This window comes from Camelina sativa, chromosome 9 (assembly GCF_030686135.1).
Source record: "Camelina sativa cultivar CO46 ecotype springtype chromosome 9, ASM3068613v1".
NCBI lineage: Eukaryota > Viridiplantae > Streptophyta > Magnoliopsida > Brassicales > Brassicaceae > Camelina > Camelina sativa.
In genome coordinates this window covers 44,166,538-44,194,343 of record NC_141888.1, presented here as the reverse complement: position 1 = coordinate 44,194,343, position 27,806 = coordinate 44,166,538, and the positions used below count along the sequence as shown (strand labels likewise).

The 27,806-nt window shown below is 34.4% G+C and overlaps 6 protein-coding genes and 1 long non-coding RNA gene across 12 annotated transcripts; 3 read left to right on the top strand and 4 right to left on the bottom strand.

Moving 5' to 3' along the window:
* Positions 1 to 375: 375 nt before the first annotated feature.
* On the top strand, positions 376 to 2,532 carry LOC147939521 (cinnamoyl-CoA reductase 2). The gene is made up of 4 exons (XM_087464836.1): positions 376 to 772; positions 863 to 1,048; positions 1,202 to 1,554; positions 2,142 to 2,532. The coding sequence occupies exons 1-4, from the start codon at positions 500 to 502 to the stop codon at positions 2,326 to 2,328; spliced, it is 999 nt and encodes a 332-aa protein (XP_087320962.1). The 5' UTR covers positions 376 to 499; the 3' UTR covers positions 2,329 to 2,532.
* A 675-nt stretch (positions 2,533 to 3,207) lies between these two features.
* On the bottom strand, positions 3,208 to 6,558 carry LOC104714286 (metal transporter Nramp1). Of its 3 annotated transcripts, none has more exons than XM_087464832.1 (12): positions 6,347 to 6,558; positions 5,982 to 6,116; positions 5,634 to 5,712; positions 5,513 to 5,553; positions 5,338 to 5,416; positions 5,136 to 5,240; positions 4,927 to 5,036; positions 4,654 to 4,835; positions 4,323 to 4,566; positions 3,991 to 4,227; positions 3,814 to 3,909; positions 3,208 to 3,708 (listed from the first exon to the last, which is right to left on the bottom strand). In XM_087464832.1, the coding sequence occupies exons 2-12, from the start codon at positions 6,096 to 6,098 to the stop codon at positions 3,400 to 3,402; spliced, it is 1,599 nt and encodes a 532-aa protein (XP_087320958.1). In that variant the 5' UTR covers positions 6,099 to 6,116; positions 6,347 to 6,558; the 3' UTR covers positions 3,208 to 3,399. The 3 variants fall into 3 exon arrangements, with proteins under 3 accessions (XP_087320958.1, XP_087320957.1, XP_087320956.1); XM_087464831.1 differs by having other exon boundaries at positions 5,982 to 6,127; positions 6,347 to 6,540; XM_087464830.1 differs by having other exon boundaries at positions 5,982 to 6,156; positions 6,347 to 6,505.
* Positions 6,559 to 16,338: 9,780 nt separating this feature from the next.
* Positions 16,339 to 18,221, top strand: LOC147939520 (putative WRKY transcription factor 40). Of its 2 annotated transcripts, none has more exons than XM_087464829.1 (4): positions 16,339 to 16,706; positions 17,067 to 17,408; positions 17,501 to 17,617; positions 17,719 to 18,221. In XM_087464829.1, the coding sequence occupies exons 1-4, from the start codon at positions 16,617 to 16,619 to the stop codon at positions 18,079 to 18,081; spliced, it is 912 nt and encodes a 303-aa protein (XP_087320955.1). In that variant the 5' UTR covers positions 16,339 to 16,616; the 3' UTR covers positions 18,082 to 18,221. The 2 variants fall into 2 exon arrangements, with proteins under 2 accessions (XP_087320955.1, XP_087320954.1); XM_087464828.1 differs by having other exon boundaries at positions 16,352 to 16,706; positions 17,064 to 17,408.
* Positions 18,140 to 20,464, bottom strand: LOC104714283 (uncharacterized). The gene is made up of 6 exons (XM_010431591.3): positions 20,147 to 20,464; positions 19,494 to 20,032; positions 19,088 to 19,145; positions 18,919 to 19,002; positions 18,681 to 18,822; positions 18,140 to 18,584 (listed from the first exon to the last, which is right to left on the bottom strand). Exons 2-6 carry the CDS (start codon positions 19,969 to 19,971, stop codon positions 18,315 to 18,317), a joined length of 1,032 nt encoding a protein of 343 aa, XP_010429893.1. The 5' UTR covers positions 19,972 to 20,032; positions 20,147 to 20,464; the 3' UTR covers positions 18,140 to 18,314.
* A 724-nt stretch (positions 20,465 to 21,188) lies between these two features.
* Positions 21,189 to 22,750, bottom strand: LOC104714285 (phosphatidyl-N-methylethanolamine N-methyltransferase). The gene is made up of 2 exons (XM_010431592.3): positions 21,942 to 22,750; positions 21,189 to 21,602 (listed from the first exon to the last, which is right to left on the bottom strand). Exons 1-2 carry the CDS (start codon positions 22,184 to 22,186, stop codon positions 21,353 to 21,355), a joined length of 495 nt encoding a protein of 164 aa, XP_010429894.1. The 5' UTR covers positions 22,187 to 22,750; the 3' UTR covers positions 21,189 to 21,352.
* A 1,651-nt stretch (positions 22,751 to 24,401) lies between these two features.
* LOC147939519 (putative N-acetyltransferase HLS1-like) lies at positions 24,402 to 26,802 on the top strand. Of its 2 annotated transcripts, none has more exons than XM_087467643.1 (3): positions 24,402 to 24,859; positions 25,066 to 25,199; positions 25,881 to 26,802. In XM_087467643.1, exons 1-3 carry the CDS (start codon positions 24,653 to 24,655, stop codon positions 26,719 to 26,721), a joined length of 1,182 nt encoding a protein of 393 aa, XP_087323769.1. In that variant the 5' UTR covers positions 24,402 to 24,652; the 3' UTR covers positions 26,722 to 26,802. The 2 variants fall into 2 exon arrangements, with proteins under 2 accessions (XP_087323769.1, XP_087323770.1); XM_087467644.1 differs by having other exon boundaries at positions 24,508 to 24,859; positions 24,970 to 25,199.
* A 265-nt stretch (positions 26,803 to 27,067) lies between these two features.
* On the bottom strand, positions 27,068 to 27,806 carry LOC147939518 (uncharacterized). Of its 2 annotated transcripts, none has more exons than XR_015567206.1 (4): positions 27,762 to 27,806; positions 27,545 to 27,634; positions 27,396 to 27,455; positions 27,068 to 27,269 (listed from the first exon to the last, which is right to left on the bottom strand). It is a non-coding gene; the product is annotated as an uncharacterized LOC147939518 (long non-coding RNA). The 2 variants fall into 2 exon arrangements; XR_015567205.1 differs by having other exon boundaries at positions 27,545 to 27,605.

Here is a 27,806-nt window from a genome sequence, read left to right as displayed (position 1 = left end):
AAGATAATAATGTGAAAGTCAGATTCACAACACCTTTACTTGACCATTTTGTTTGGATTTTTAATGCATTTACACTTATGATCACCTGAAACTTTGAAACTAATGTACTTCTCTAGTGTTATAAGATAAAATTAAATTAAAATATTGATAAAATTAAATTAAAATATTAATCCCAATAATTCTTCATTTTCACCAAACCCACAGTCTTTGAATAAATCAGAAAACAAAAATATATATTAGTCTAAGTTTTACTGTTTGTTCTTTTTTTTCCTTTCAAATATATATTAATTTATATGTAGACTCACCAACTCTTTACCATGGTTCGGTGAAACACAGTGCAGTAATTAAAGGAAAAAAGCCGGTAACTTCTTAAGTAGTCAGTCTCTCTATAAATACAAATCACAAATCTCTCCTCAAACGACACATCATAACTCATTCTAGCTAATCTCTAAAGCCCTTTCAAGACCATTCAGAGGCTTTGCTCCTTAAAAAAAAAAAGATGCCAATCGACGGGAAACTCGTCTGCGTCACCGGAGCCGGCGGCTACATTGCTTCGTGGATCGTTAAGTTACTCTTAGAGAGAGGCTACACCGTTAGAGGAACCGTAAGGAACCCATCTGATCCCAAGAACAATCATCTCAGAGAGCTTGAAGGAGCCAAAGAAAGACTTACTCTTCACAGTGCAGACCTTCTCGACTACGAGGCTCTATGTGCCACAATCGACGGCTGCGATGGCGTTTTCCACACCGCTTCTCCCATGACCGACGATCCCGTAAGTAACTACTAATTTTGTGAACAGAGGAGTTGTATTGCTCTGTCTTCCTAGTTTTAATTTTTTTTTGATTAATGTTGACCTAATTAGGCGACAATGTTGGAGCCTGCGGTGAACGGAGCTAAGTTTGTGATCGACGCGGCGGCTAAAGCCAAGGTCAAACGCGTGGTGTTCACGTCATCAATTGGTGCGGTTTACATGAACCCTAACCGTGGCCCTGAAGCCATAGTCGATGAAAATTGCTGGAGTGATCTCGATTTCTGCAAAAACACAAAGGTTTATTTCTTTTTTTAGCTATATATAATTTGTCTTTTAGGTTTAGCAATTAGCACAGTATACGCCGCTTAGTTTCAGAGATGAGACCATTGTTCTTCTACCATATGCTGATCGATATAATTCTAAATTTATCTTTTCTTCTCTCCCTTGTAGAATTGGTATTGCTACGGGAAGATGTTGGCGGAACAATCTGCATGGGAGACCGCGAAGGCTAAAGGTGTGGACTTAGTGGTGCTAAACCCGGTTCTAGTTCTTGGACCACCGCTCCAGTCAGCAGTGAACGCTAGTCTAGTCCATATCCTCAAGTACCTCACCGGCTCAGCAAAGACTTACGCTAACTTGACTCAGGTCTATGTGGACGTCCGTGACGTGGCACTAGGCCATGTTATGGTCTACGAAGCACCCTCCGCCTCAGGCCGTTACATCCTTGCCGAGACGGCCCTTCACCGTGGCGAGGTTGTTGAGATTCTGGCTAAATTCTTCCCGGAGTATCCACTTCCAACCAAGTAAGTCAACGTTTGTCTCTTTGAGAACACTTTGGTCAAAATTATATCAAAATCAACACGATTTAGTCGGTCCAATAAATACAAACCTTTGGATTTACAGATACACCACAATTACTTGAACGTATCTATTTATTCAAAACTATATTTAATTAGTTAGGATAAAAGGGACATGAGTGGTGGTATTTGGTATTATTGTGACTGTTGTCCCATTTCCCATATATATATATATAAGCTAGCACTTGTGTGGTTGTGGTGAGATTGGTGTCATGCTGTGTACTAACTCTCACATCACAAAATACATGTCATCTGTCACCTACTGCTGACGTTGAGATCGATCACGTGTTTGGGTATGTGTGTACAAAAAGTCATAAAAAGTGTCGTCTTGCTAAGGGTCAAATTCCATAAGACAAACACGCCGGAGTGTGAATGTTTTTTCTTCACCTACTCCAATGTTTGGTCACTAGATTTATGACTTGTGTCTCCTTTAGGTAGTCTAATAATTAATACGTTACTTTACAGTGATATACAAGAAATCATGTCCACATTTCGTATTCTTATTAACATGTTGTGTGTTTTGATGTGATTAGGTGTTCGGACGAGAAGAATCCGAGGGCAAAGCCATACAAGTTTACTACGCAAAAGATAAAAGACTTAGGCTTGGAATTTAAACCCATTAAGAATTCTCTTTATGAATCTGTCAAGAGCTTGCAAGAGAAAGGTCATCTTCCTCTTCCTCAAGAATCGAACCAAAACGAAGTCATAATCGAATCTTAGAACACGATCACGACCTTAGACTGATCATACCCACAAAAAAAAAGCTTTATTCGAAAGTAATATACATACGTTTGATTTTGACTAAATTATTGCTTAATCTTATATCACTTTATATAGCTGATTGTTCTTTTTTTCTTTGGTTGTAATTGAGAATATGTTAAGCATATGTATGATATGGTAATGGAAGCGATGATGGTTTTATTATCTGATGTATTATATATAACGTGGTTCCTCTGAGATTGATAAAAGAAAAAGAAAATACAAACCGATTCGTGTAAGGTCGAAGAACCTTTCCACTAGTACTATCGAAAAGTCTTAATGAACTTTGGTATGGGTCTAATTATTGTTTAATCTTAAAGCTGATTGTTTTTTAGGTTGTAATTGAGAGTATGTTGCTCATGTGTATCATAACGGTAGCAATGGTTTTATTATCTGATGTGTTATAAGGTTGTTCCTACGAGAATCTGATTAATGCAAAAAAAAAAAAAAAAAAAAAAAAAGACACAAACCGATTCTTATTATAAGGGTCAAATAACCTTTCCGATTCTTATATATGATTTGCATTTTATATTTATATAGAATTCTATAAGACCAAAAAAAGAATTTAATGTAAATTATCTCCACAATATATGGATTATGTAATTTTAATTGTTTATATATTTTTTATTGATTTAATGTGAAACAAAATTTTACCTTCAGAGAGAATATATTTTTAATACACATGTCAAAAGATTATGAACCACATGGCAGCGTATGAGAGATTGGTTTTTGTAGAAAACTTACTTTATTAGATAAGATCTTATATATATATATATATATATATATAGCTTTTTTGTTTTGTTTTTTGTAGTTGAGAGTATGTTGCTCATGCGTATGATATGATGATGGAAGCAATGGTTTTATTATCCGATGTGTTATTAGAACTAAGAAGACAAGGTTGTTCCCAGGAAAATCTGATTTAAGAAAAAGAGACACAAACCGATTCTTATAAGGGTCTAATTAATAACCTTTCCACTAATACTATCGAAAGGTATTAGTGAACTCGTTGGTTTGGTTCTAATGTTATTGGAATCAATCAACATCAGACGTAGACACTCTATTAGGTAACTGCATGTTGACAATGTCTTGTCTGGGAAGTGTCTCCACATTTTGTGAGTTTCTTGAAGAAAGAAGAGGAGTGGCTTCTTTGTTTTTCCGGAAGACTAGGTAACCAATGGAGGCTAAATAGATAGCAATGCCTGCGAACCCAAGAATTCCACAGAAGATAACGAGGCCAAGCTTCATATGACTATGGACAAGCAGCTTAATGAAACTGCTTACTAGATAGTATATGTTAATCCCCATGATTAAACCACCAATGACCCAAGTCAAAGCTGTTATCTGCCAAGAAAGAGAACATATATAGACATCAGAGATCAATGAGGGGTTTTCATCTTTTTTTTTTTTTTTTTTGGTTAAATGAAAATGTGTTTGATTGTAACATACCGCCTTTGGGTTGACGTGTGAACCCATCTTGGTTTTGCAGCTAGTAAATTTGAGGAGAGGAACCAGAGCAAACGGGAGCTCAAAAGACAAGATCATCTGTTTTAAGATATATTCAATTAGTGATCTGATTTCATGTAGTAAGAAGTCATATATATACATTATGATTAGAGATGGTACCGAGGCAATGATGATTAACTTTCCGGCTCCAGCTGAACCGCCAATGAGAGCAACAATCAGACTCGGGATAATAGCTAAGCATCTTGTTAGTAAGTTTCTGAGCCATGGCTCGAGTCGTAGATCAAGAAAGCCCTGCATTACGTATTGTCCAGCATAAGTTCCGGTTATCGTCGAGCTCTGACCGGAAGCAAGAAGCGCTATAGCAAATAGCTTTGAGCTCCATTTCCCCACGACGTTCTGTTTGAAAACAGAGGAAGGAAAGTTACTTAAAATGTTCTGAAATATTATAGAAAGAAACAAAATAAGCAGCAAGCCGCAAGCAAGCACTTTACCCGTAGCAGAAACGATGCCTTGTTCAAGTCCAACTCCTCACAGTTAGCTCGATCTTCGGAGCTCAAGTTGGGGGCATTACAAACAGCACCACTTACTGATATCACAGAGACGTTTATGAGAAAGGCCACCATTAGAGCCAAGCCACTTTCTATCAAGTAGAACCTGCAAGCTTCCTTGATTCCAGAAGCAGAACGAGGGATTTTTCTGGAGAGAACCAAGGCCGAGTGGAGGAAAAGATTATGCCTGCGTAAAAACAAACAGTGTCAGAAGATTTATCAAAAAGAAAAATCTGATAATGAATAGGGTGACGAGAGAGTGAGGAGAGCTTACGGCATAACCATGGCTCCTAGCAAAGAGATAGCGAGACCAGTTGCGCCGTTTCCTTTAAGTTGAGGAACGAAGAGACCATGAAGGACTTCTCCAGGGTCTGGCTTTGAGTAATGGAGCTCAACGAAGAAGCATATAGCAATTGTGAAGACAAGAAATGCAATCAAGAACTCCAACTTCCTCACCTGTGTAGATTCCAACCATAAGACTTAACCACACACAGCAAAAAGCACCATGGAATGAAAATGATCTGCCAAAAGAGTCAAAAACTAATACCCCGTATTTTTGAAGTGCGAGAAGAATCAGCGTACTCAAGCCAGTCAGGAGAACTCCAATCCACACCGGTATGCTAAAGAGCATGTTCAGAGCAAAAGCTGTTCCTATCACTGTAAATATAAAATGGAAACCATTTACATGACAATTAGTATAAACAGAGATTAGAGAAAAAAAAGCAGTTAGAATTCAACACTAAAAGAGTAAAGAACCTTCAGGTATGTCACAAGCGACAACTGCAATTTCTGCAACGACCCATAACAGAAAGTTTGGAACTTTGGAGTACTCAGCTCTACATTGCTCAGCTAAATGTTTTCCTATGAGATCATGTAATTAGGTGGAAATTAGAAAACTTGGGTCATCAAAAAAAGAAAAACAAAAGAGCAGACTTATTGTGGTTGAAAGAGTTTAAACCTGTAACAACACCAAGATTAGCAGCCAGAGATTGAATCACCAAAGCCGCACACGAAGCCACCAATATGATCCAAAGTAACTGTTTTTTTTTTGTTTTTAAAAAAGAAATCAAGAATGTTAACAATCGAAAAGTAACTCAAAAGATAAAAGTAATAAACAGAGAGTAGGAACGCACCTCATACTTGTATTGTGCTCCAGATTGAAGATCAGTCTCAACTGCAAACACAAGAAGAAGAACAAAGCATTAACAACCTAAAACTTACCAAAAAAAAAAAGAAAGAAAGGTGAGAACTTACAATTTCCAGGATCAATATATGCGATTGAAACGAGAAAACCAGGGCCTAAGTAAGCAAAAAAATTCTTCCAGCTCTTCTTCTGCATTCACAAATAAACCAATGAAATACCAAAAAAAAAAATCAAGATTCTCTGTTTTAATTTTAATAGTTTGATATGTTGACTCTGACAGCGATTTCTTGACTCAGAAACTGCTACTTAGTTTGATTAGTTACTACTTAATAATGATCAAGCGAGTTTTTTTCCAGGGTAAAACAAAAAAAAAAAGATTTAATCAAGGGTTTTAAGACAAATCCATTAAAATCTTGAGATTATAAATTCATCAACAAGAAAGAAAAAAAAAAACAAACCTCAGAGACGATAATCTGATTGGAATCAGAGTTCTCGATGAGTGGAGAGTTGGAGAAGCTTCTGTTACCGCCGGGACTCGAAATGAATTGAGACCGTCCTGATTCTGTAGCCGCCATAGCCGTCCGTCTCTCTTCCTAATCTCTCTCTTCTCTCTCTTTAGTTAGTATAAATAAACTTCAACAATAACCATATATATATATATATATATATCAGTAAGGGATGCGGTTTTTTGGGGAGAAGATAGCTATAGCATCTATAGGTGGATTTTAATTATACAGCATGTTAATTTAATTGTAACCCGAGAAAAAAAGGGTTTTTTTTAATGTTATTAAAAAAATAAATAAAAAGGATCCTTTGTACGTACCTCGGAATCTCAGAGAAAAACTTATAAAAAATAAAAAACAGAGAGTGAAAGAAGCGTAGTAGCAGGAAAACGAAAAAGTGAGAGAGATCTCAGAAAAAGCAAGTTCAAAGGTTGTGACAAGACGATGAAGAAGTGTGTTCTGTTGGGTCCTCAAAGTACATTTAAAGCCTTCTTTTTTATTTTATTTTTGTCTTAAGTGTTCTTTCTTTCTCGATTTTTTTATTTTATTTTTTTATCAACGATATATGCATATGATCCAATCCGAAAAAAGAAATGTAGGACATTTTTTTTTTTTCGTAGAATATTCCAAGTTTAAAACTCGTGGGAAATTATTTTCCAGTATATAACCAAATCTAACCGGATATTATTGTTGTTGATAGCCAATTAAGCTTTTTAATTAATAGTTTAATAAAAAACGTAAAAAGATTATGATATACTTAAATAAAAAAAAGTAAAGATTATGATACTACATAATAAAACAAAGGAGGATGTTGAAAAGTAGGAAAGGAACAAATTGATGAGTGGTGTGGGTCCAAAGCGTGTGTAAGTGACGATTGGATTGGATCTGAGTAACTCGATCGAGGGGTGGGGTCCTATTCACTTTCAGAGTTTCAGTGTTTTCTTCGTAGATTCTCTGTAAAAGTTTAATTGGGCGGCTTTCTCTTTGGTCCCTAAATCAAAACAACACCATTCTTGTTTCTTTCTATTCTTATTGATACATCAAAGAAAGATTCGGTGTTAAAGCATGGACTTGGTAAAATAGTACAGTTTTCAGTTTTCATACATCTTTCTGCAGTGTTCGTTTAAACTCATTGAGCAAATCAAAATTATAAGGATTTTGTTGCTTTGTTGCCAAAATTTATCTGTTTTCCTTTTTTTTTTAGAAAAATGATTTTTAAAGATATTATCCCGGAGAGGTAATAAATAACTATCCCTTTTTTTGGGGGGGGACTTTCTTTGATTTTTCATCCTCGTACACCATTTTTCTTAACAAAATATGTATACATTTAGAGGGGGTTATTGGTTCTATAACAAAAAATCATGTATTATTCAATCATTGATTTTAAAATACTTATCAAAATGATGTGTTATTAGTTCCATGATTTACAAATACTTATTAAAATCCCATGTTATTCATTCAATGATTTTTTTTAGATTTCAAAATCCAAATTATGTTTTAAATGGATTTGAATGGATTTGAAAGTGTAAAATAGAAGGATTCAAATCCAAGGATAAAACATGTTATTTCAAAATCCATGTATTTTGATTTCTAGAATTTACAATTCCATATGGATTTATAAATTACCTCTCCAATAACACCCCTTTTAGGTATTTGTAAAATTACTTATAAATTTGTTGATTTTAAATACCTTACTATTTTCATTTTTTTTGGCTTTGTTTTAAAAAAATATTAATAAATTAATTAATAATAAAAGAGGAGGAGGCATCATAATTGATATATTGTCGTGGTTCTATGTACGTAGTATGCGGATCAAGAGAAAATTTCATATTTTTTTCCGCTACTTAGATTGTTATTATTTTAACTTACTCAAAACATGTGTAGTATAGGAAAATTTGGTTGTTTGACAAAATAATCACGTTTCATCCACACATGCAAAAAAAACTGCCTTTTCTCGGTTTCCCATTCTAAACAAATGTCTACCCAAAACTGTAGATGCCTTAACTAATTTCGAGCTACGGATTTACTTTGTTAAGAAATCTGACTTTTTCACACATGGAAAAATGATTAGGCGAGCTAAGAAATACTACCATAGGTTCTTTCGTCTCGTTGATAAGTGATTAGAGCTGATTAGAGTAGGTTTAAAAGAAAGAAAAAAATTAGAGTAAAAATGATAAAAAGAACCGGAATCTCTATATATATTTTGGAGACGGAAAGAATACTGTTGTTTTGTTTTTCCCACTGTTTCTTTAGTTGTTATTATTAGATTGTTTTTCCCACTGTTTATTTTGAGTAAGTTAAAATACTATGGAAAGAATACTACCATAAGAATATTTTGGGGGACTTTCTTTGATTTTTCATCCTCGTACACCATTTTTCTTAACAAAATATGTATACATTTAGAGGGGGTTATTGGTTCTATAACAAAAAATCATGTATTATTCAATCATTGATTTTAAAATACTTATCAAAATGATGTGTTATTAGTTCCATGATTTACAAATACTTATTAAAATCCCATGTTATTCATTCAATGATTTTTTTTAGATTTCAAAATCCAAATTATGTTTTAAATGGATTTGAATGGATTTGAAAGTGTAAAATAGAAGGATTCAAATCCAAGGATAAAACATGTTATTTCAAAATCCATGTATTTTGATTTCTAGAATTTACAATTCCATATGGATTTATAAATTACCTCTCCAATAACACCCTTTTAGGTATTTGTAAAATTACTTATAAATTTGTTGATTTTAAATACCTTACTATTTTCATTTTTTTTGGCTTTGTTTTAAAAAAATATTAATAAATTAATTAATAATAAAAGAGGAGGAGGCATCATAATTGATATATTGTCGTGGTTCTATGTACGTAGTATGCGGATCAAGAGAAAATTTCATAATTTTTTTCCGCTACTTAGATTGTTATTATTTTAACTTACTCAAAACATGTGTAGTATAGGAAAATTTGGTTGTTTGACAAAATAATCACGTTTCATCCACACATGCAAAAAAACTGCCTTTTCTCGGCTTCCCATTCTAAACAAATGTCTACTCAAAACTGTAGATGCCTTAACTAATTTCGAGTTACGGATTTACTTTGTTAAGAAATCTGACTTTTTCACACATGGAAAAATGATTAGGCGAGCTAAGAAATACTACCATAGGTTCTTTCGTCTCGTTGATAAGTGATTAGAGCTGATTAGAGTAGGTTTAAAAAGAAAAAAAAAATTAGAGTAAAAATGATAAAAAGAACCGGAATCTCTATATATATTTTGGAGACGGAAAGAATACTGTTGTTTTGTTTTTCCCACTGTTTCTTTAGTTGACTAAGATGCTTTTATACCTTTAGCCGTACGATCGAAAAGATATGAGCCATTGATTGCATGCAATTAATATATTTCCCAAAAACGGAAGCATCAGTTTTGGGAGAATATGCCAAATGTTTAGTTAATTTGACCCCCACAATCAACGGCCATCGTTTATCAAGCAGAATAGAAAATCAGCTTCTTTGATTGCATCAAATTAATAAGATTGCACTGCTAAAGTCTTCTACTACAGTTTCGAAATCGAAAGTGAATAAAATAGGGAACTGTTTAGCAGTCAAGATAAAACCAGCTGACACAATTATGTATTTTTCGCTATATTTATGTCAAGTTGACTTAATTTACGTACATAAACAACGTTCTTATCTATATTAATTGTAGTCCATTGAATTCCTATTTAGAGAATCTACCGGTGCAGGGATATATGGATCGCGACATATCAGTAATATAATGTATGTCTAAGAAACCGTTTTTGGAGAATCTACGAGTGCAGGGTTATATGAAATGATTGCGTCCGTTTTGTTATAAATTATTATGCATAGGTTATCCCTACTATTAAAAGAAAAGTCGTTTAACGAACTAATCTTAGTTTTGTAAACAATTACAACTGACTGCCATTAGAATTATGACCAATTTAATCAATTAAAAAAGGGTAAAACCAAAATTTTATCCTTCTCAGAAACGGATAAAGACGCGGATCTAAAATGATCCGGTAATATTGTTTTCAGATCTTATTATTTGATCCTCACAGTTGATTCACTTTGATCATAACCGTTAATTTAAAAACTTAAAAAGGTTTTTCTCTCTTTATGCTCTCTGTCACCGTCTCCAAGAGTATTTATTTCCTAAAAGCTTACACAACAACTCTTGATCAGCAGAATTAAACACGAATTCTCCGGTGGATTCAGCTTCATTCGGTGCCTTCCGATTATTCTATTCATTTTATGTTGACGATGGCGGGTATACAAGCAGTGCCATGTTCTCGAGGTCACTGCTAAAGTCTTCTACTACAGTTTCGAAAATCGAAAGTGAATAAAATAGGGAACTGTTTAGCAGTCAAGATAAAACTAGCTGACACATTTATGTATTTTTCGCTATTTATTTATGTCAAGTTGACTTACTTTACGTACATAAACAACGTTCTTATCTATATTAATTGTAGTCCATTGAATTTCTATTTAGAGAATCTACCGGTGCAGGGACATATGAAATGATCGCGACATATCAGTAATATAATGTATGTCTAAGAAACCGTTTTTGGAGAATCTACGAGTGCAGGGTTATATGAAATGATTGCGTCAATTTGTTATAAATTATTATGCATAGGTTATTTACTTATATAGGTGTGACAATGTATACCCTACTAATATATATTTCTTGATCATTTATGTTATCTGATAAAAATGAATCAAGTCATCGAGGATTTAATAAGTTTGTTGGTTTCGTTCGGTTATTACTTTAGTCAACGGGAAAATTTGACTGGTCTATGAGAGATATGGAGCTGGGGGGAGTCCATTAAATTAGTCGACCATGTATTGTATCCATTAATATCTCAAGTCCATGAAATCAGTCGACGATGTACATAGAGATATCGTATGTGCTTACTACTCTTTTATGACTTTTTAAATTTGGGCTTAATATGAAATACGAGAGGTTTTATGGGTTTAGTTCAAATAACTAATAAATGAATTATGGGCTTTAGATATTGAGAAGATAACGCCCGTGACCCACACACGCTCTATCCTTATTTTAGTCGCCCAGTACCCAATTTTGAAAAGATTGCTGACTGCTGAGAATTAGAAAGAGAGGGCAATTGTTTTCGTAAACCAAGAGAAAACATACTAATTAGGAAATCTAAATTAGAATTGACTGATATATCGGTAATGTTACACAAATCTATTAAATTTAGGTTTATTATGGGTTCCAACTTAAGTTAAAACTAAGGGACGATGCTATAACAAAGCAATGAATGAAATATCGACCTCTCGCGTCGACTAACAAGACGAAGTTTCACGCATTACACCATAGTTGTCATTTAGATGGGTTCATATAATTTTTATTTTCTTTGATTTGAAGTTCAATCTCCAATTTAAAACACGTGGAATTATATATTCGTCAAAGTTTACACTTTAATTACTGCATCAGTGGAGAAGAAGAAAAAATGTTGATAGGAATAGTAGTATGAAACTACGTATAATAGTAGTTTATTAGATGCAAGTTCGTGCACTGACTTATCTTTTAGACGATTACAATGAATTCATCAGGAGAATAATTTTAGTCACTAGAAACCGAATTGTGCATGCATAGTCCTTTTTTGTTTTTGGTCGGCCATCTACCAAGACTACCATAAAGAAAAAATAGTTCTTTTCAACAAAACAAAACAGACAAGTGACAAACAAAACGTAAAGCCAAATCGAAACCATCGGAAAAAAAAAATATTATTCTACAAAAATACATGTCAAAGAAAACGTGTAATTCACGGGTACGCACTGTTCCTCTGATGGCTAAGAGTATGATAACAGTATGTGGACACATATTATGAGTACAATTTTGACGTATTGAAGAATCTATAATTAGATATTTATGTCACCACCATATGTGATTGAGTTCCACTTTGGTTTTTTACGTAATACGCAATGAAGTTTTTAGAATTCTTTTGTTTTTGCAAAATAAATACTATTTCATTGTTAAGAGTTAATTGAGCCCTTATAATAATAATCACAACTATAAATGGAGCAAAAACGGTGTATTATACTTATGCAGCCTTTTTTAACAACCAATGCTAAAAGACGAAGTACTAAATTAGGAATAGAGAAGATGACGTGGGGGATATAGAAGAAAAGTAAAAGAAAATGAGCAAGAGAAGAATCTAAGATTTTTGGGATTAGTCGTTGATTTTCACACTTTGGTCATACAATTAACTGGACATGGACAAAGAAAACAAAAAGCCAAAAGACCATTTCCAAAAAAGCAAGACGAATTAAGACTTGTAAATATATAAATATTAAACCGACAACACATGTTTTAGACCTTTACAAGTTCACGAACCCTTGAATTAATCGTACGGCCTTTTTTGTTCCTTTAACTAAGTTCAATGCATCTCTAGCACTCTAATGGACCTACTGCTTAACTAACCAAGAATACTAATAAATTTCATCATAATTTTTTAAAATTATTTATGTCGACCAAAAAAAGAGTCGAATCTTTTAATATCCACGAATAGTATTTGTTGTGATACTTTTATACAAACTGAAAAACTTTGAATATTATAGTATACCGTTATTTTATTACAATATTCAAAAGTTACATTGTAATTATAATCACACGACATTAATTTTGTAAAAGAAAAAAAATACTTAATGAGAGTTAGCAGTTATTTTAAAACGAATGAAAGTATGAAACATAATGTAAAATTGTAAAATATCGAAATTATATGCTTAGTTAACAAGTGAAAGTTATAAAGACTTCGTATTTTTATACAAGAAGTGTAAATGTATGTATGTAACTCAAATTCGAGCAAGTGTGAATTGGTTCTATCGATAAAATATTCTTCTTAATTAAACTCCGGTCTAATCAAAAATGTACGGATATTATACCTTTTTGTTTCCTCCATCGATCATATTATACCTTAAAATTATACTCCATTGGATGAGGATATTAAGGAAGAAGAAAAAAAAAAACTTTAAAAGAAAGAGAGAGAGAGAGATATTATGACCGGAAGAAGACAGCCACCACGACAAAGAAGTAAACCAAAACCACTCGTGCGTGCGTGAGTGTGTGTGTAATCAACGTCGTCAACGTGGTCAACGGTCAAAGAGGTCAAAGTCTTAAAAATACAGGAAAGGATGAATTGTGTGTGCATGATGTGCTTTTCTTTCGCTATGGCTTACTAACTACCACTACTTGGCCTTGTGTCTCTTCTTCTCTTCTGTCTTAATGTTTGATTTTTTATTTGTCCACTTGTATTTTTTCATTTTCATGACTTCATCATCCGTGACGTCTAATTATTCCATCACCGACCTACAATTTCGATTTTCTTTATTTTTTCGTCGGCAAGTCTTTTAGTTTTTGTCTGGACATCCATTCCCAAACAGGCAAACATGCATCGTGTTTTGACAATGAATTCAATGTTTGATTTTAAAAACTTACAAGTTATGAGTTTTTGTCTTTTGCAGGATATTAACAATGATATGATTTGTGACCAAATTGTTCGTTGAGTGTTATAAGAGCATCTTTACTCGAGTAACCCCCTAATCGTTCCTCAAAAAATAAAAATAAATTAACTTTTTTACAAATTATTATTATTTATTTATCTTTTAAATCTGCTCCACTAAACAGATGACACCTGTTTTGTTTGTTGAGAGTATCGGTTCTCAGATTACTCTGCCAAGGAACGTTTCTCTCTTTTATCCTCTTCTCTCTCTTCTTTTTATTATTTTTTAATAAGAGTATTGATAAAAGAACTGCCAGTAATGATGGTCTAAGAACCAACCTATATATATTTCACTCTCTTTCTTTTTGAATGAAGGAAGAAAAAAAACTACTATAAGCAGCCTAACTTTTCTACGAGTGTACTAGTCAGTAGAGAATGATTCAGATACCTTCTAAATATCGAAACTTAATCTACTTAACATGGTTGTAATTAGTACTAGTATATAACATTTGTTTTTGTTAATGATGTATATTACCTTTTCGAAAGGGTTTTATAGGTTATCTTTAGACTTCCGCATACAACCAGATTTTATTAAAGTTATTAAACAAAATAAATTGAATGAAAAAAATTACCACCGAAAAAAAAAAAAAAAAAAAAAGAGGAAAAAAAAAAAATTACCACTGTGCGTGTAAGTTGGCACTTCTATAATGAATGGTTTCGACAATGTAAGTTTTATACGCAGCTAGTACGATTCTTCATATATACAATTCTATCAGAAAGAATGGAGATCAAGATAAGATGAACGTACGTACTGATCAAGCTCTACTAAGGAAAAAGAAGAAGAATACAATGATTATGATGATGAGATTTTAATCAAATTCTATTATTCACAATTTCTGCACTAGACAATGTATATATATATACATGAAAACATAGTTGGTACAATCCTGGTTTGTATTAAACTAACTTCTATAATAATATATGTCAGATATTAATTAGGCTCGATTGTAAAATGATATGTGAAAAGAATAATGATACATAATCTAATATGCATGAGAAAGTCCAAAATGATCGGCACATGAAGATTCCATATCTATGTCAGTCAAGGTACGATTTCAGATAATGGATAGGGTATATGCGTTTTTCTGCTATCTCCAAACCTAGTAATCTATACCATTTTGACATTCTTGACCGGTTTAATTGCAAAATAAGTGGAAAGAGGAAGAAGGAAACTGAGATTTGATAAATTTCGTCAGCCAAAATTGTTTAAGGAGGGTGTATTGAAAGAATGATTTTGGAAGATTCCATGGAATTTAGAAAATTTGGAATTTTGATAGATTTTAGGGAAGTTGATATGATTTATGGTAAAAATTTTTCAAATCCCACCTAAAACCATGAGATTTGGATTTCTCTATTTTTAACTAAACAAATCCTCTCAAATCCTCCAGAATCCCTAAAACTTATTAAAATCCAAATCCACAAACTGTTTTGAATAACAATGGATTTTAAGATAGATTTTTAAATCATAAGTTCAATAACAGTGAATTCCAGGAGACTTTTTAAAATCCATGATTGAATAACATAGAATTTGTAACTTTTATACAAATCACCTAAAATATCAAGTTGAATACACCCTCTTATCAAGTAGGTTATGAAATCCCGAGCAGGCTTAACTTTTAAGAAAATATATGAATTAATGAATACGAACAAATATAAAATGAATTAGTTTTTTCAAAAAATCGTAGTAACAAATTATCATCCAATATATAGTGTGATGATTTATAAGCTACAACCTTTTCCGAAAATAAAATTTATAAGCTATTAGCTAGGGATCACAACAAACATGGATAAACTTAACTATGATAGCAAATGGTAGTATGCTTTAGTTTAGTATGAGTGTAATTAAACATAATGTTTAAAAAAATCTGTCATTAAACATAATAACATAGGATCTCATCAAATAGTATTTGTTCCTCAATATTAGTATTATTGTTTTTGTAATTGGTGTTATTAAAATAAAGCCAAATTAACGAGGGAAGAATGGAATTAAGAATTGAATAAGTTCGTCACCACAGGCATCGTCAATTTGTCTAGTGGTTTTTGAAAAGCCGTGTGGGCTTGACTTCGACCGAAACAAGGATACTTACTTAATAATTTGGAAATACTCATCTTATTACTACTAACTGAAGAATCTCTCTCGTTACATTAGAAGAACATTATAAACCACGTTCCGCACACTCTATTATACTAGTATTAGTCTATAGGTACTATTATACTAGTATTAGTCTATATTACCTACTAGTTGTCATTTTCTTTGAAACGTGCACTAAACCATTCATTAAACTTTCTAATTAAGCACGCATTTTACTACATTTCATTATTATTATACATCTAACCAATCATTTTATTTTATCCCACATGTCGTTTGTAGTCCTTACTTTATGCATTACGTTGTCTAAAAAGCGTTAATCTAAGTTTAGGCCGGCTATATAAAGGAAATTCATATAGTAATAACTAACATATTAAAGCAAACGTGGAAAAGAGTCATATATTATTATATTTAGTAGACAACCACAACCTGATCACAAACCAAATGTTTTGTTGTTTCATAAAGAAGAATGTCAAACCTACTACTTATCTAAAATAAAAATCAAGAAAAAGAGTTGCATCACATATGTATATATCGAGTAAACAAAAAAAAAAAGGAATTGGTTAAACTATAAAGAGATTGGACCAAATACGTGTTCGATCGAATGAGGTGGACCCTAGAGAGACGAGTTGAGAGTCATTGTAATGACTAAAAGTAAAAGGAAAAAAAATAAAATGATAAGACCATTAGTTTATTGCATGAAAATGAAAAGCACATGCTCCTCTCCTCTCTCTCTTTCCACCTTGTTTCCTCTCTGAACACTCCATTATATATACAATCAAAATCTTTCATTCTTCAACAATCCCATAAGAGAAAAAAAAAAAAAAAGAGAGAAGAAGAATCCAAGATCGACTCTTACTACTCTCATCTTTCTTCCTCGGCTTACGTAACTCCCTCACATATATATCCACAAGATCAAAGATCGAAGACTTTTCCTACTTCCTAATACATAACATATTATACATGGATCAGTACTCATCATCGTCTTTGGTCGATACTTCTTTAGATCTCACTATCGGCGTTACTCGTATGCGAGTTGAAGAAGATCCACCGGTATGCTTCTATCGTATTCTTCTTTAAATCTCTACTTCTTCAAAACAATAGACATCCATGGACATTTTTAATATATATAATATATACATACTTTTTTTGTTTGGTTTCGAAAATTAATATACCAACTCAAATATCTATAAAGATAGATATTTTCATTTTCATACACACGTTTGTTTGAGATATAATTGGTGTATAAATGCATAATTTTAGCAATTTTTTTTTTGTTGTTGTTAATAATTCATGTGGTGGGTTCTTGAAATTTAATTGAAACGGTAGATCATAAATTATATGAACTTATCATCGTATGTCTAAAGTTTGGTTACTAACTTTCATGCAATAATTTTAAAAAAATGATAGCAGACAAGTGCTTTGGTGGAAGAATTAAACCGAGTGAGTGCTGAGAACAAGAAGCTCTCGGAGATGCTAACTTTGATGTGTGACAACTACAACGTCTTGAGGAAGCAACTCGTGGAATATGAAAACAAGAGCAACATGACGGAGAGAGACCAAACCAGTCCTCCCAAGAAACGCAAATCTCCGACCAGAGATGACGCATTCAGTTCGGCGGTTATCGGTGGAGTGTCGGAAAGTAGCTCAACGGATCAAGATGAGTATCTGTGTAAGAAGCAGAGAGAGGAGACCGTTGTGAAGGAGAAAGTCTCAAGGGTCTATTACAAGACCGAAGCTTCTGACACTACCCTTGTAAGCTTCCATGAAAACTTGGTATCTCTCTATCTTTTGAAACTTTTAACTTAATTATATGGTTTATTGATATTGGAAGTTGTTTCTTATAGGTTGTGAAAGATGGGTATCAATGGAGGAAATATGGACAGAAGGTGACTAGAGACAATCCATCTCCAAGAGCTTACTTCAAGTGTGCTTGTGCTCCAAGCTGTTCTGTCAAAAAGAAGGTACTGATAAAGAAAGAGACTAAAATTATGAATGGGAATATGTAACACAAATTTGTAGACTTTGTAATCTGATTCTGATTCTAATGTTTGTTTCTCTTCAGGTTCAGAGAAGCGTGGAGGATCAATCAGTGTTGGTTGCGACTTATGAGGGTGAACATAACCATCCAATGCCATCGCAGATAGATTCCAACAACAGCTTAAACCGCTACATCTCTGTTGGTGGTTCTCCTAAAGAAGCTGCTGCAGCCAACAGAAGTAGTAGCTTGACTGCGCCGGTGACTACAGTAGATCTGACTGAATCCAAGAAAGTGACAAGCCCAACATCAAGAATCGATTTTCCAGAAGTTCAGAAACTTTTGGTAGAGCAAATGGCTTCTTCCTTGACAAAAGATCCTAACTTTACAGCAGCTTTGGCCGCAGCTGTTACCGGAAGATTGTATCAACAGAATCAAACCAAGAAATAGTTTAGTTTCAAATTCCGTTAGTGTTAATAGATTGAAAAATTTTCATGAGAAAGCGAGAGAGAGTAGATTATAATCCATTGATGCTGAAAATGTAACATGTAATCCTTTTCATACAATCTCCAATACATTCGGCTTAGAAACTCCTCCTAGTTTGACAACAAAAAACATCTGTACAAATGCAAACACAGCATTCTAAGCAGTACATTGTTAAACTATGCTCTCTTGGATTTTCTTTAATTACCAGTCTCGTCCTTTGTCATACAATCATGGTGTCTGAAGCAACAAGTGAGATGGTCGTTTGTGAGACCAGCTGTTTGCATGAAAGAGTAAATAACCGTTGGGCTGACACTGCGAAAGCCTCTGCGAACAAGGTCTTTGCTTATCAGTTCGGCTTTGGAAGTCTTCACAGGGACTTGTCGTGGGTACCGGAATTGGCTCTGAGTAGGTTTCTGGTTAACGAAGTTCCAAATGTACTTGTCAAATGATCCAAATTCAACTATTATCTGGTTTTGATAAAAAAAACAATAACAGTAAGAAAAAAGGGTAATTTTGTTAAGAAACACAGAAACTATGATCAGGCTTATAAAATGATAAAATACCTTGCGAACTTGGTTTGCGTTCTCGAGGATTGACCGTAGCTTTTGCTCTGATAGTAACGTGGTGGTAGCAATGTCAGGGGATGTTATCTTTTTATTAGTTAGTTCAGATATTGCAATTGGATCAAAGTCCATGAAAACTTCCCTGTTTATATAAAGCAAAAGCATTTTGAGAATCGACCTCATAAGTAGTCTGAAGATAATAACGCCACAACAATAGCTGTGGTTCTCGGTTACCTACCTGAATAATTGTCTTTTGGAAAGTATGTCTTTCCAAGATAGTTCAGCAAGAGCACCAGACAGGCTTAGTAACTCGAAAAGTTTCCTGCAAACAAATTTTAACGAAAATCACAAAGAGCATCTCCCAAATCAGTAAAACTATGTCAGTATAGAGAGAAACCATAACGTACTTGTCATCATGGACAGGAACTCCCCATTCTTCATCATGGAAAGCAATGTAACATTGGTCTTTTACAAGAAACAAAAAAAAAAACAAAATTACCGGTCAGTCATAGCAGAGAAAAAGATTCAAGCCAAGACAAAGTTAAAAGCTTAAAGACTTAGAGAATGACAAATAAACTGATCTCTACAAAATTCCTGTTTCTGTGGTCGTTGTTCAATAGAGATATGATCTGCCTAATCACAAAGCATACTCAAAGATTTGTGTTTTACGTTCAAAAACTAACTCCCAAAGAAATAGACTACAAATCTTTTAAACTCTACTTAAAACTCAGAATCGACACTGACTCTTCAATTGCTTAACCGGTAAAGCCAAGCATCAACCGTATCCAAGAAAGAATTAGAATTGATGATTACCAGATTTGGGAGTGATCCAAGCGCATCTTTTACGGCCGTCAGAGAAGCAATCACCACAAGGCTTCTCATCTCTCTCCTCAGTAAGATTCCTTCTCAGTGAAGAAGAGGTTGAAGAGACAGACCCATTTCGGCGGCGCAAAGCCCTCTTCTTCCCGCTAGAAGTAGACGCCATACTCAACGGCGACGACTCGCAAGAAGACGACGCGTCAGAAGAATACGAAGCGGACATGGACGAGATACCATTCCGTCTAAGAATTGAAGGGCTTAGTAGAGGCGAGCATTGCGGCATCTTCTTCGTCGGACTTGGAGACGACGACGCTGTAAAGGTTGTGTTTTTATTAGTTTTGTCAGCCACTTGCTTCTTCACAGGCTTAGACAACGGTTTCTGCTGCAGCTTATTACCGGCGGGACCAAGAACTGATCGGAATTCTCCTCTGTCGGAAGAATCCACAGAACGAACTCGCGGTGGAGCTGACATTGACCTAAAAGTCTCCGATCACAAAACCCAAAAGAAGTGTGTGCAATTCCCTAAATAAAATCTGAAACCAGTTCCAAGAGATTATTATTACACCAATTTCGATAAAAACTAGAAGAAATAAAGGAGGAGCTGCTGCTGCATTTAAACAAAACTAACTTAAAAATGAAGTCTTCACCTAAAAAAAGTTTTCCCCCAATTCTTCTAGCGAAATCGAGACAGAGCCCCCAAGTTGTTTTTATCACTACTACTAGGATCACGGGAATGAGTAAGGTTTTACTACTACATTCATTAACAAACAAACAAAAGATCAATCTTTGGATTAGTGTTGAAAAAAAATCCTTCTTTTTTGTTTTCTGACTTCGGAGAAGCAAAAAAATAAAAATAAAGGGGATGACTTTTCCGATCGAGAACGAAAGGAATCAAATTGAAGGAGGAGAGGGTAAAGAAGAGTACGACGGAAGAGAAGTTGTCATTTAGGCAATCACTCTTGGACACGTCATCGTTTGGTTTCTCCGCTTTAGGTACCCTGTTTTGCCCGACCCGAAAACAAAACGGGTCGAATCTTCTGTTGTTTACTTTAGGCTGCACCTAATTTAGCCTAGTCTAGTAATGTACTGTAGTGTGTTTCAACTTTCAACTTTCAATAGATCGCTGATCCAAACAATGATGGGTCTTAAAATAAGTCCACTCTTTTAAAAACTCGATAAAGCCAAAAAAAGAAAAAAAAAAAATACTAGTAGTTGGTTGCTTATAATGATCATTGATTTCTACAGAAGACAGATTAGGAATGTTTTTGTCTTGTATCAATCCACCATGCCAAGACAAATGACTTCATTATAATGGCCGTCGAAAACATAAACAAAACTTCTTCTTTCGTACTAGAGTGTGTCTCCCGACATTTCGTATCTTTTTTAATATATTTCTTCTAGTTTTGAATTATTCCCTGTATTTTGTTCAGATGCTTCCTACAGATCGAATTATATAACAAAATTGCTCCTTCAAGTTCTGTTAATCAATATACATGTTCCCTTCAGTTTTTTGTTTGTATCCAGTCGACGAATTGTGTGTAATTTGTTGCCTCAAAGATGGTAAACTGGCAGATATTATCAACATTAGAAGGCTGCTAATTAAAAAGGAAGGTCATCAGACATCATTGCCTATCTCATAGTTGCTTGGTTCAACAATTCTATAGATTACCAAAAAAAAAAAAAACCCAGGAGAAAATGGTAACTGCATTATCCATGGAAGCACTGAAGAGTGTAAAATCAGTTTGCTTACAAAAAGAGAAGACAGACTCATAAAAGAAATCAAACTAGACCTGAGTTTCCTTCCCCATGGGAGTTGATCCTTCTTCTAACTAGTGGATTATTATGGTGAGGAATCAGGAGACGGGTTTGGCGCGATCATTTGGATCCTCCTTTGATTCCAGAAACATCATGAAAACGTAACCGAGAGACCAGAGGAGAATGTATTGGAATGGAACCCAAGAGAGGCATGCCACTAAAGACATGATACTCCCAACATACTGCGGATCTCTAATAACACCAAATGGGAACTCTGTGACCCAAGGTATGCTCTTCCCGAATCGAACACCGTAGTAAGTTCCAGCTTCACCTAACAGTTGATATACCCTGCAAAGATTGTGACCTTCTTTAAGTTTAACAAAACTTGACAAGAAGAGAGCTCAGTAACAGAACATACAACAAGTGCCTAATCTATTAAACATCAACTTCACCAAGCTGTCAAAAATGTGACCTTTAAGTATAACTTTACAAGCCTAAACCAGATTCGATGGTTGAAACTTGAAAAGTACAAAACTTTCACAAGATTAGACGGCGGAGAAGTGAGGCATTACAAAATGCGGAATCAAGCTAACTAATGGGGTTGGGGTTGACTATAAAAGATTCCTAATTTCATCGATCTAACGCATTCGATTTCGAGTCAGTAAAGAGAGGAACTGAAGATTGTACCTGAAGTTGAGAAACTGACCAAAGGCCATTAGGGGCCAGAAGTAGAACGGAGGCGGCCAGGAGAGAGAAGCAACGGAGAAGAGAGAGAGGAGTTGGGCAGCTTTGAGGACGTGAGATACACGCGCCATCACCGTCGATGGGTCTCTTCCTCGGCCGCAGAGATTGACCCATGACTGAGGATTCGTCCATAGCCACCAGTAGAACGGAAATGGCAACAGAACTCCGATCCCGGCCACTATTCCCATTTCTTCGCCTTACGTTTGTTTCGTTTCCGACAAAATCTGAGTCTCGTTGGTTGAACTTGAAACAACTCTCATATTGGGTGGGTCTCTCTAAATAGGCCTCAATATTTCTTTTGGCCCAAGTAATTGGCCCAATTCTGAGGCCTATTTAGAGACTGTGAATCCTCGTGTACATTCTTTCGGCATACCATAAATAATAATGAATTAACGGTTCAATAAATAAAATACTGAGAGTTAATCAGAAGTTCCACGTTTTTTACTAACTTCTGTAAACAAAAGCTTTCCCTTATTCTTCTGATTGGAAATAAAAGTTGGTTAAAAGACAAAACACACTGCGGTGCGGTAGTTAAAATATAGATGTGAACAAAAGACTTTATCAGACTTGGAAATATAGTGAAGGTTTATCTTGTTGATGCCCATCACCTATATATAGAAAATCGTTTTTTTCCTAAAGAGGCGTGTGTTTTTTCAAATCATTAATTAGTAGTTATATTACGTAGTTGTTATTTTAAACAAGAAATAAAAATCATTTAGAAATACATAAAGGCAAAAAAGGAGAGAGCACAAAGGGAGAGAGACTCTTGTGTTATGATAATAAATATAAGGCAGTTCTCCGAATAACGCATTCTTATCCTTGATAGAATTTTTCCTTCTTTTTTTTTTTTTTTGTTGGTTGTGAATTTTTGGATAATTATAGTATTAGTCTTTTAGATAAAACATTTTATGGAAAATATCATATCCCACCGACTGGTTTTTTGAAGAGCAAAAATATTTATGAATTATAGTAACGTCTATTTTTTCTGTTGCAAAGAAACAGTTAAATATAACTAAAATATATATGTGCTGTCGATTAGTAGTAGACGAGTAGTACTACATTGGCTTCACGCTGAGGAGGATATACATTAGTTTCTTAGAGGTAGTTGTCGTTTGGATATTGAATTAGGTCTGAAGTGCTTATCGGACGTTCTTACAGTACGACGTCATTTTCAGTACATCAAAGACACAAAATCTAAAAGAGATCACTAGCCAGCCAATGAGATAGAGCCAACGACCAAAGATCGGAAGGAACAAAGAAACTTCCAAAAATCATAAATAAATGTAATATGTGTTTTGTTGGCAAAAAATGATATTAATCTGTATTTTTTTTTTTTTTTGTATGTGTCAATTTTTGTTTGTCTCACTGGTTGTTCATAGGATGTTTTATGTTTCTTGTGCTTTCTTTGTCAAATGATATTTTAAATTCATGCATAATCCACAATTATAGGTTAGAGGCTATTCACCAATATTCAGAACACTCAAAGTTCTCAATTATATGAACCTGACATTTGTCCTTTTCTAAATTCGGTGGTTTTATCAATTAGGTATTTCAAATGTTATGTCATGTCATTATCTAATAATTTATATCTATGATAGCATCTAATGAAGGGCCACTAGCAATCTTACCGTCCAATATGATAACAACCAATTCAAATAAAGTTATTTCTATGATGAAAATATAGGAATAAATCCAAAAGATAAACTCTATTTGAATATACGTGGCCTTAAATCTTAACTCTTATAAGTATTCCTCTATAGTCTTATAAATCACTGAATTCAATTGTTTAGCGTAAAGAACCGCCGGCCGCCATATGCACTAACTACACATATGCCTTGATTAACTTTACATCATTTTCCCCACATAAGTTGCTGTACAACTTTAGTCTCTTAATTAGGATTTATACCTGATTAAAACTTTTAGATGAATACTACTCCATAGTTTACTTTTGTATATCTTGTTTTGGAACGACTAATATAATTAACTCGGTTGATAATTAATTTTATCATCGATGTTAATCTAATTTTTAAGGGGCGGCTTGTGAATTGTGATCGTATGGACCTTTTTGTGGATTAAATGACAAACAGATATATAAGAAATTAGCTACTTTAGTCGGGTCTCACATGATCGACGTGCTTGATCATACTAATTTCGTTCCAAAACATATAAATAAATGATTGGATCATCTTTTTCGAAATTAATGGATTAATTGGTATATTTTGGTCCATCACCATATTGCATGTCTTACTTCTTTGATCACACCACACAATTGTAATTATAAATTCACATTTTTCCTACCTTTGTGTTTCGACAAACCAAAAAGTACCCCGACCAACCGGTTTACGGAAAGCATTAGTGCGATGATTTTTCTTTTATAAACTTAAATGTGATGATTATTATTGTACCAAATTAAAAAACAATACATTCAAAGATTTTTCATATAATAAAAAGGTTCCCATAAAGTTTCCAAAGGCGTCGCTATATATACATGACATCACGAAATAATCACAACTTATAACCACCAATAATAAATCAAAACCCCTCTCTCTCCATCAGACTTTTTTTTTTTTGTTTGGTGTTATTGTCCAAATTAAAGACGCCCCACTTATATATATTTTCTTTTCGTCGCAACACTTATATATATATATATATACATGTCGAGTAAAGTAGCGACCTCGGCGGCAGTTGCGGCTGCGGTGGTGGTGAGAGAATACAATGAGGAGAGCGACAAATGTAACGTGGAAGAGATGGAACGAAAATGTGATGAAACCGGGAATCATCATGGCAAACCGGTTATGGTCTCTGATCTATTGGGCGATCCGGTTCGTCGCGTTCGTCATTTTCCCTCTCACACTATGCTGGTAATTCATAACTATACGTACTCTCTTTAAACAAATATATCTCTTCATGAATTTGCACATTCACTATTTATAGGTGAGTTATTGTTTCCATTTATTTATCGTGACTATAGAGAGTGACTGCATGCATTTTTCCTTTCGCGAGAGATCGTATGCTTAAATATGTATAGATGATGTGATTGAAATGAAAAATGGGAGGAGGTGTGTAGGTAGCAGAGTACGGAGATGGAAGAAAGATGGTAGGAGTTGTAAGAGGATGTGTTAAAACTGTGACTAGAGGCAGCAACTCTACCTTTGTCAAACTCGCTTATGTTCTTGGTCTTCGTGTTTCACCTTCCCATCGGTAATTATTTTCCTTTTTTTACACAAGATTATTATTATTCGTGATTAATATATATGGTTTGTGGACTAAATTAGCTTGTTGTCAAAAAAGGTCCCTATCATGCTTTTTTCACAATAATCATGCTATAATGATCATATTAACTAACGTGACGAGGACAAATTTGTTCACAAGTATTTTTCGCTATTTGAAGTCATTAATTGTTTTTATAAATCTAAAATATTAAAATCTAAAATTTACGTGTCCATTCCATGTTTAGTTGTTTACCCGTTTCCTTATTCCACGTATATATAAGGGAATTTAATTTTATATTCATGAATTTCAAAATAGAAATTTCTTAGTACTAGAATAAATATACTTTAACATAAAACCCACTTAGCTTAAAAGCAATAACATCATTTCAAACATATTCATTTACTATATCGTATATAATAATATGAGAATATATGTTTTGCTTTTACAAAATTCGAATTCAATTCCATTTTTAAAAATAAAAATTAAAGAAATTGCCCTTTGTTGACACTTGTATAACCCCCAATTCATCATTCCTCTCACATAATTTATATTCTCAATATTAAACTAATCCCTTTCTACAAATCAGATTTATTAAGTTTTCTTTAAAGTATGAATGATCATAGCACTAATAAATACATAGTTAACTTAAGAATATGATTTGTTGAGCAGGAACTTAGGCATAGGAACGAAATTGGTGCGAGCACTTGAAGAATGGTTCAAGCAACAAGGCGCAACCTACGCGTACATGGCGACTGATTATACCAACGAGCCTTCCATTAACTTGTTTACCAAGAAATGTTCATATGTCAAATTCCGTACACCGACAATGCTGGTCCAACCGGTTCACGCCCATACCAAACCAATCGGTTCAGATATCACAATCCTTCGGTTAACTCCCGAAACCGCCGAATCAATCTACACTCGAATCTTCAAAGACTCAGAATTCTTCCCTCGTGACATCGATGCAATTTTAACCAGCCGCAACAGCTTGGGAACGTTTATAGCCGTGCCAAAAGAAAAACACGTTACCAAATCAAACCGCGAAGCTAATTTTGCGATATTAAGCGTTTGGAGCACCAAAGATGTATTCAGGCTGCAAATGAAAGGCGTCTCTCGGTTAACTCACGCGGTTTGCTCCGGTTTGAGATTTATCGATTCTTGTATGCCATGGATGAAATTACCTTCGTTCCCTAACGTGTTCGACAAGTTTTGGGTTTATTTCATGTATGGCATGCACATGGAAGGCAAAGACGGTCCACGTCTAATGAGAAGTTTATGCTCTTTTGTGCACAACATTGGGAGATACGACGGAGGATGTGGAGCACTAGCGGCAGAGCTTAGCCCATCAGACGCGGTGGCTTTGGCCGTACCTCATTGGAAACGGCTTTCATGGGCCCAAGATCTCTGGTGTCTCAAGAAACTCTCTGGTGAACCTGAACCGTCCGATTGGACTAGGTCGACATCTTCTTCTTCCTCCTCCGTGATTTTTGTTGATCCTCGTGATATCTAATCAATGCTCCTAAAAGATTTTAACTTTACATATTGTACATAAAGATGACAATAAAAAAAAAAAAAAAAAACATTTATGTGACTGGTTTACATGTTTAAGACTGCTCTGAAGTTTTAGGTATAAGAGAATATAGTGTAAGTACTCCTCTATGGGCTTCTTTTCTTATTCGCTGTTTTATTGTCTTCAATAGTTATTGCTGTATAAGGTTAATCCTCTCTATGGGCTTCCTTTCTCCACTTCATAGGTAGTTTCCATAGTTGTATAACTTCAGTTTCGTTGGATGGCTATAATTTCGTTTTATCACTTCACTAGTTACTGCTGCTGTATATGAGAATTATCCTCTCTATTCGGTGTATATAGCTTGTGAATTTTTATAATTGTAGGATTAGTTTAATGATTTTGTATGTAACTGTAGTAACTTTCCATGATTTTCCTAGTTTTCCTTTTTTCAAATTAATTTCTCTCGAGCTTAATAGCTTATATAGCAGTCTATTACTACCATAAGCGGGGACAGCTATGATCGGATCATAAATCCGCTTCCAAAACACCTGCAAGACGAAGAAACTTACTTAGGGGAACAAAACAAAAGAAATTCAGAGACGCGTTAGGAAGACGAATAACAGAAGGGATAGAGGGACACATGAAACTCAACTGATATCATCAGTTATACTAACCTGACAGTCGGCTTAGATCCATCATTGTTGCAGTTGTCATACTTCCAAGCAATCAATTCCCTGAAATTTGATCCCAAGTATTGTTACTCACTGTCTGCAATCAGGTTAGTGACCAGTTTATGAGATGAAAAAGAATGTGAGAAACGTACCCATTCTGCAAACGTATTGGCATCATGCTCCTCATGGCCTAAAGAACCTGGCATGGTTTTCCTGCAAGTGTATACATGCAAGTAAAATACCTATAAATAAACCAAAACAATTATAAGGACAATGGGTATGCATGTTGGCACCAGGAAAAGTGTAAAACTCATTCCTCTAACCACTGAAGTTATGATGATTCTAGAAGCATAGGCAATAATAGTTTACCTGGCATCTGAGTAAATCCCGAGCCTAATTAAGGCCCTTGGTTGT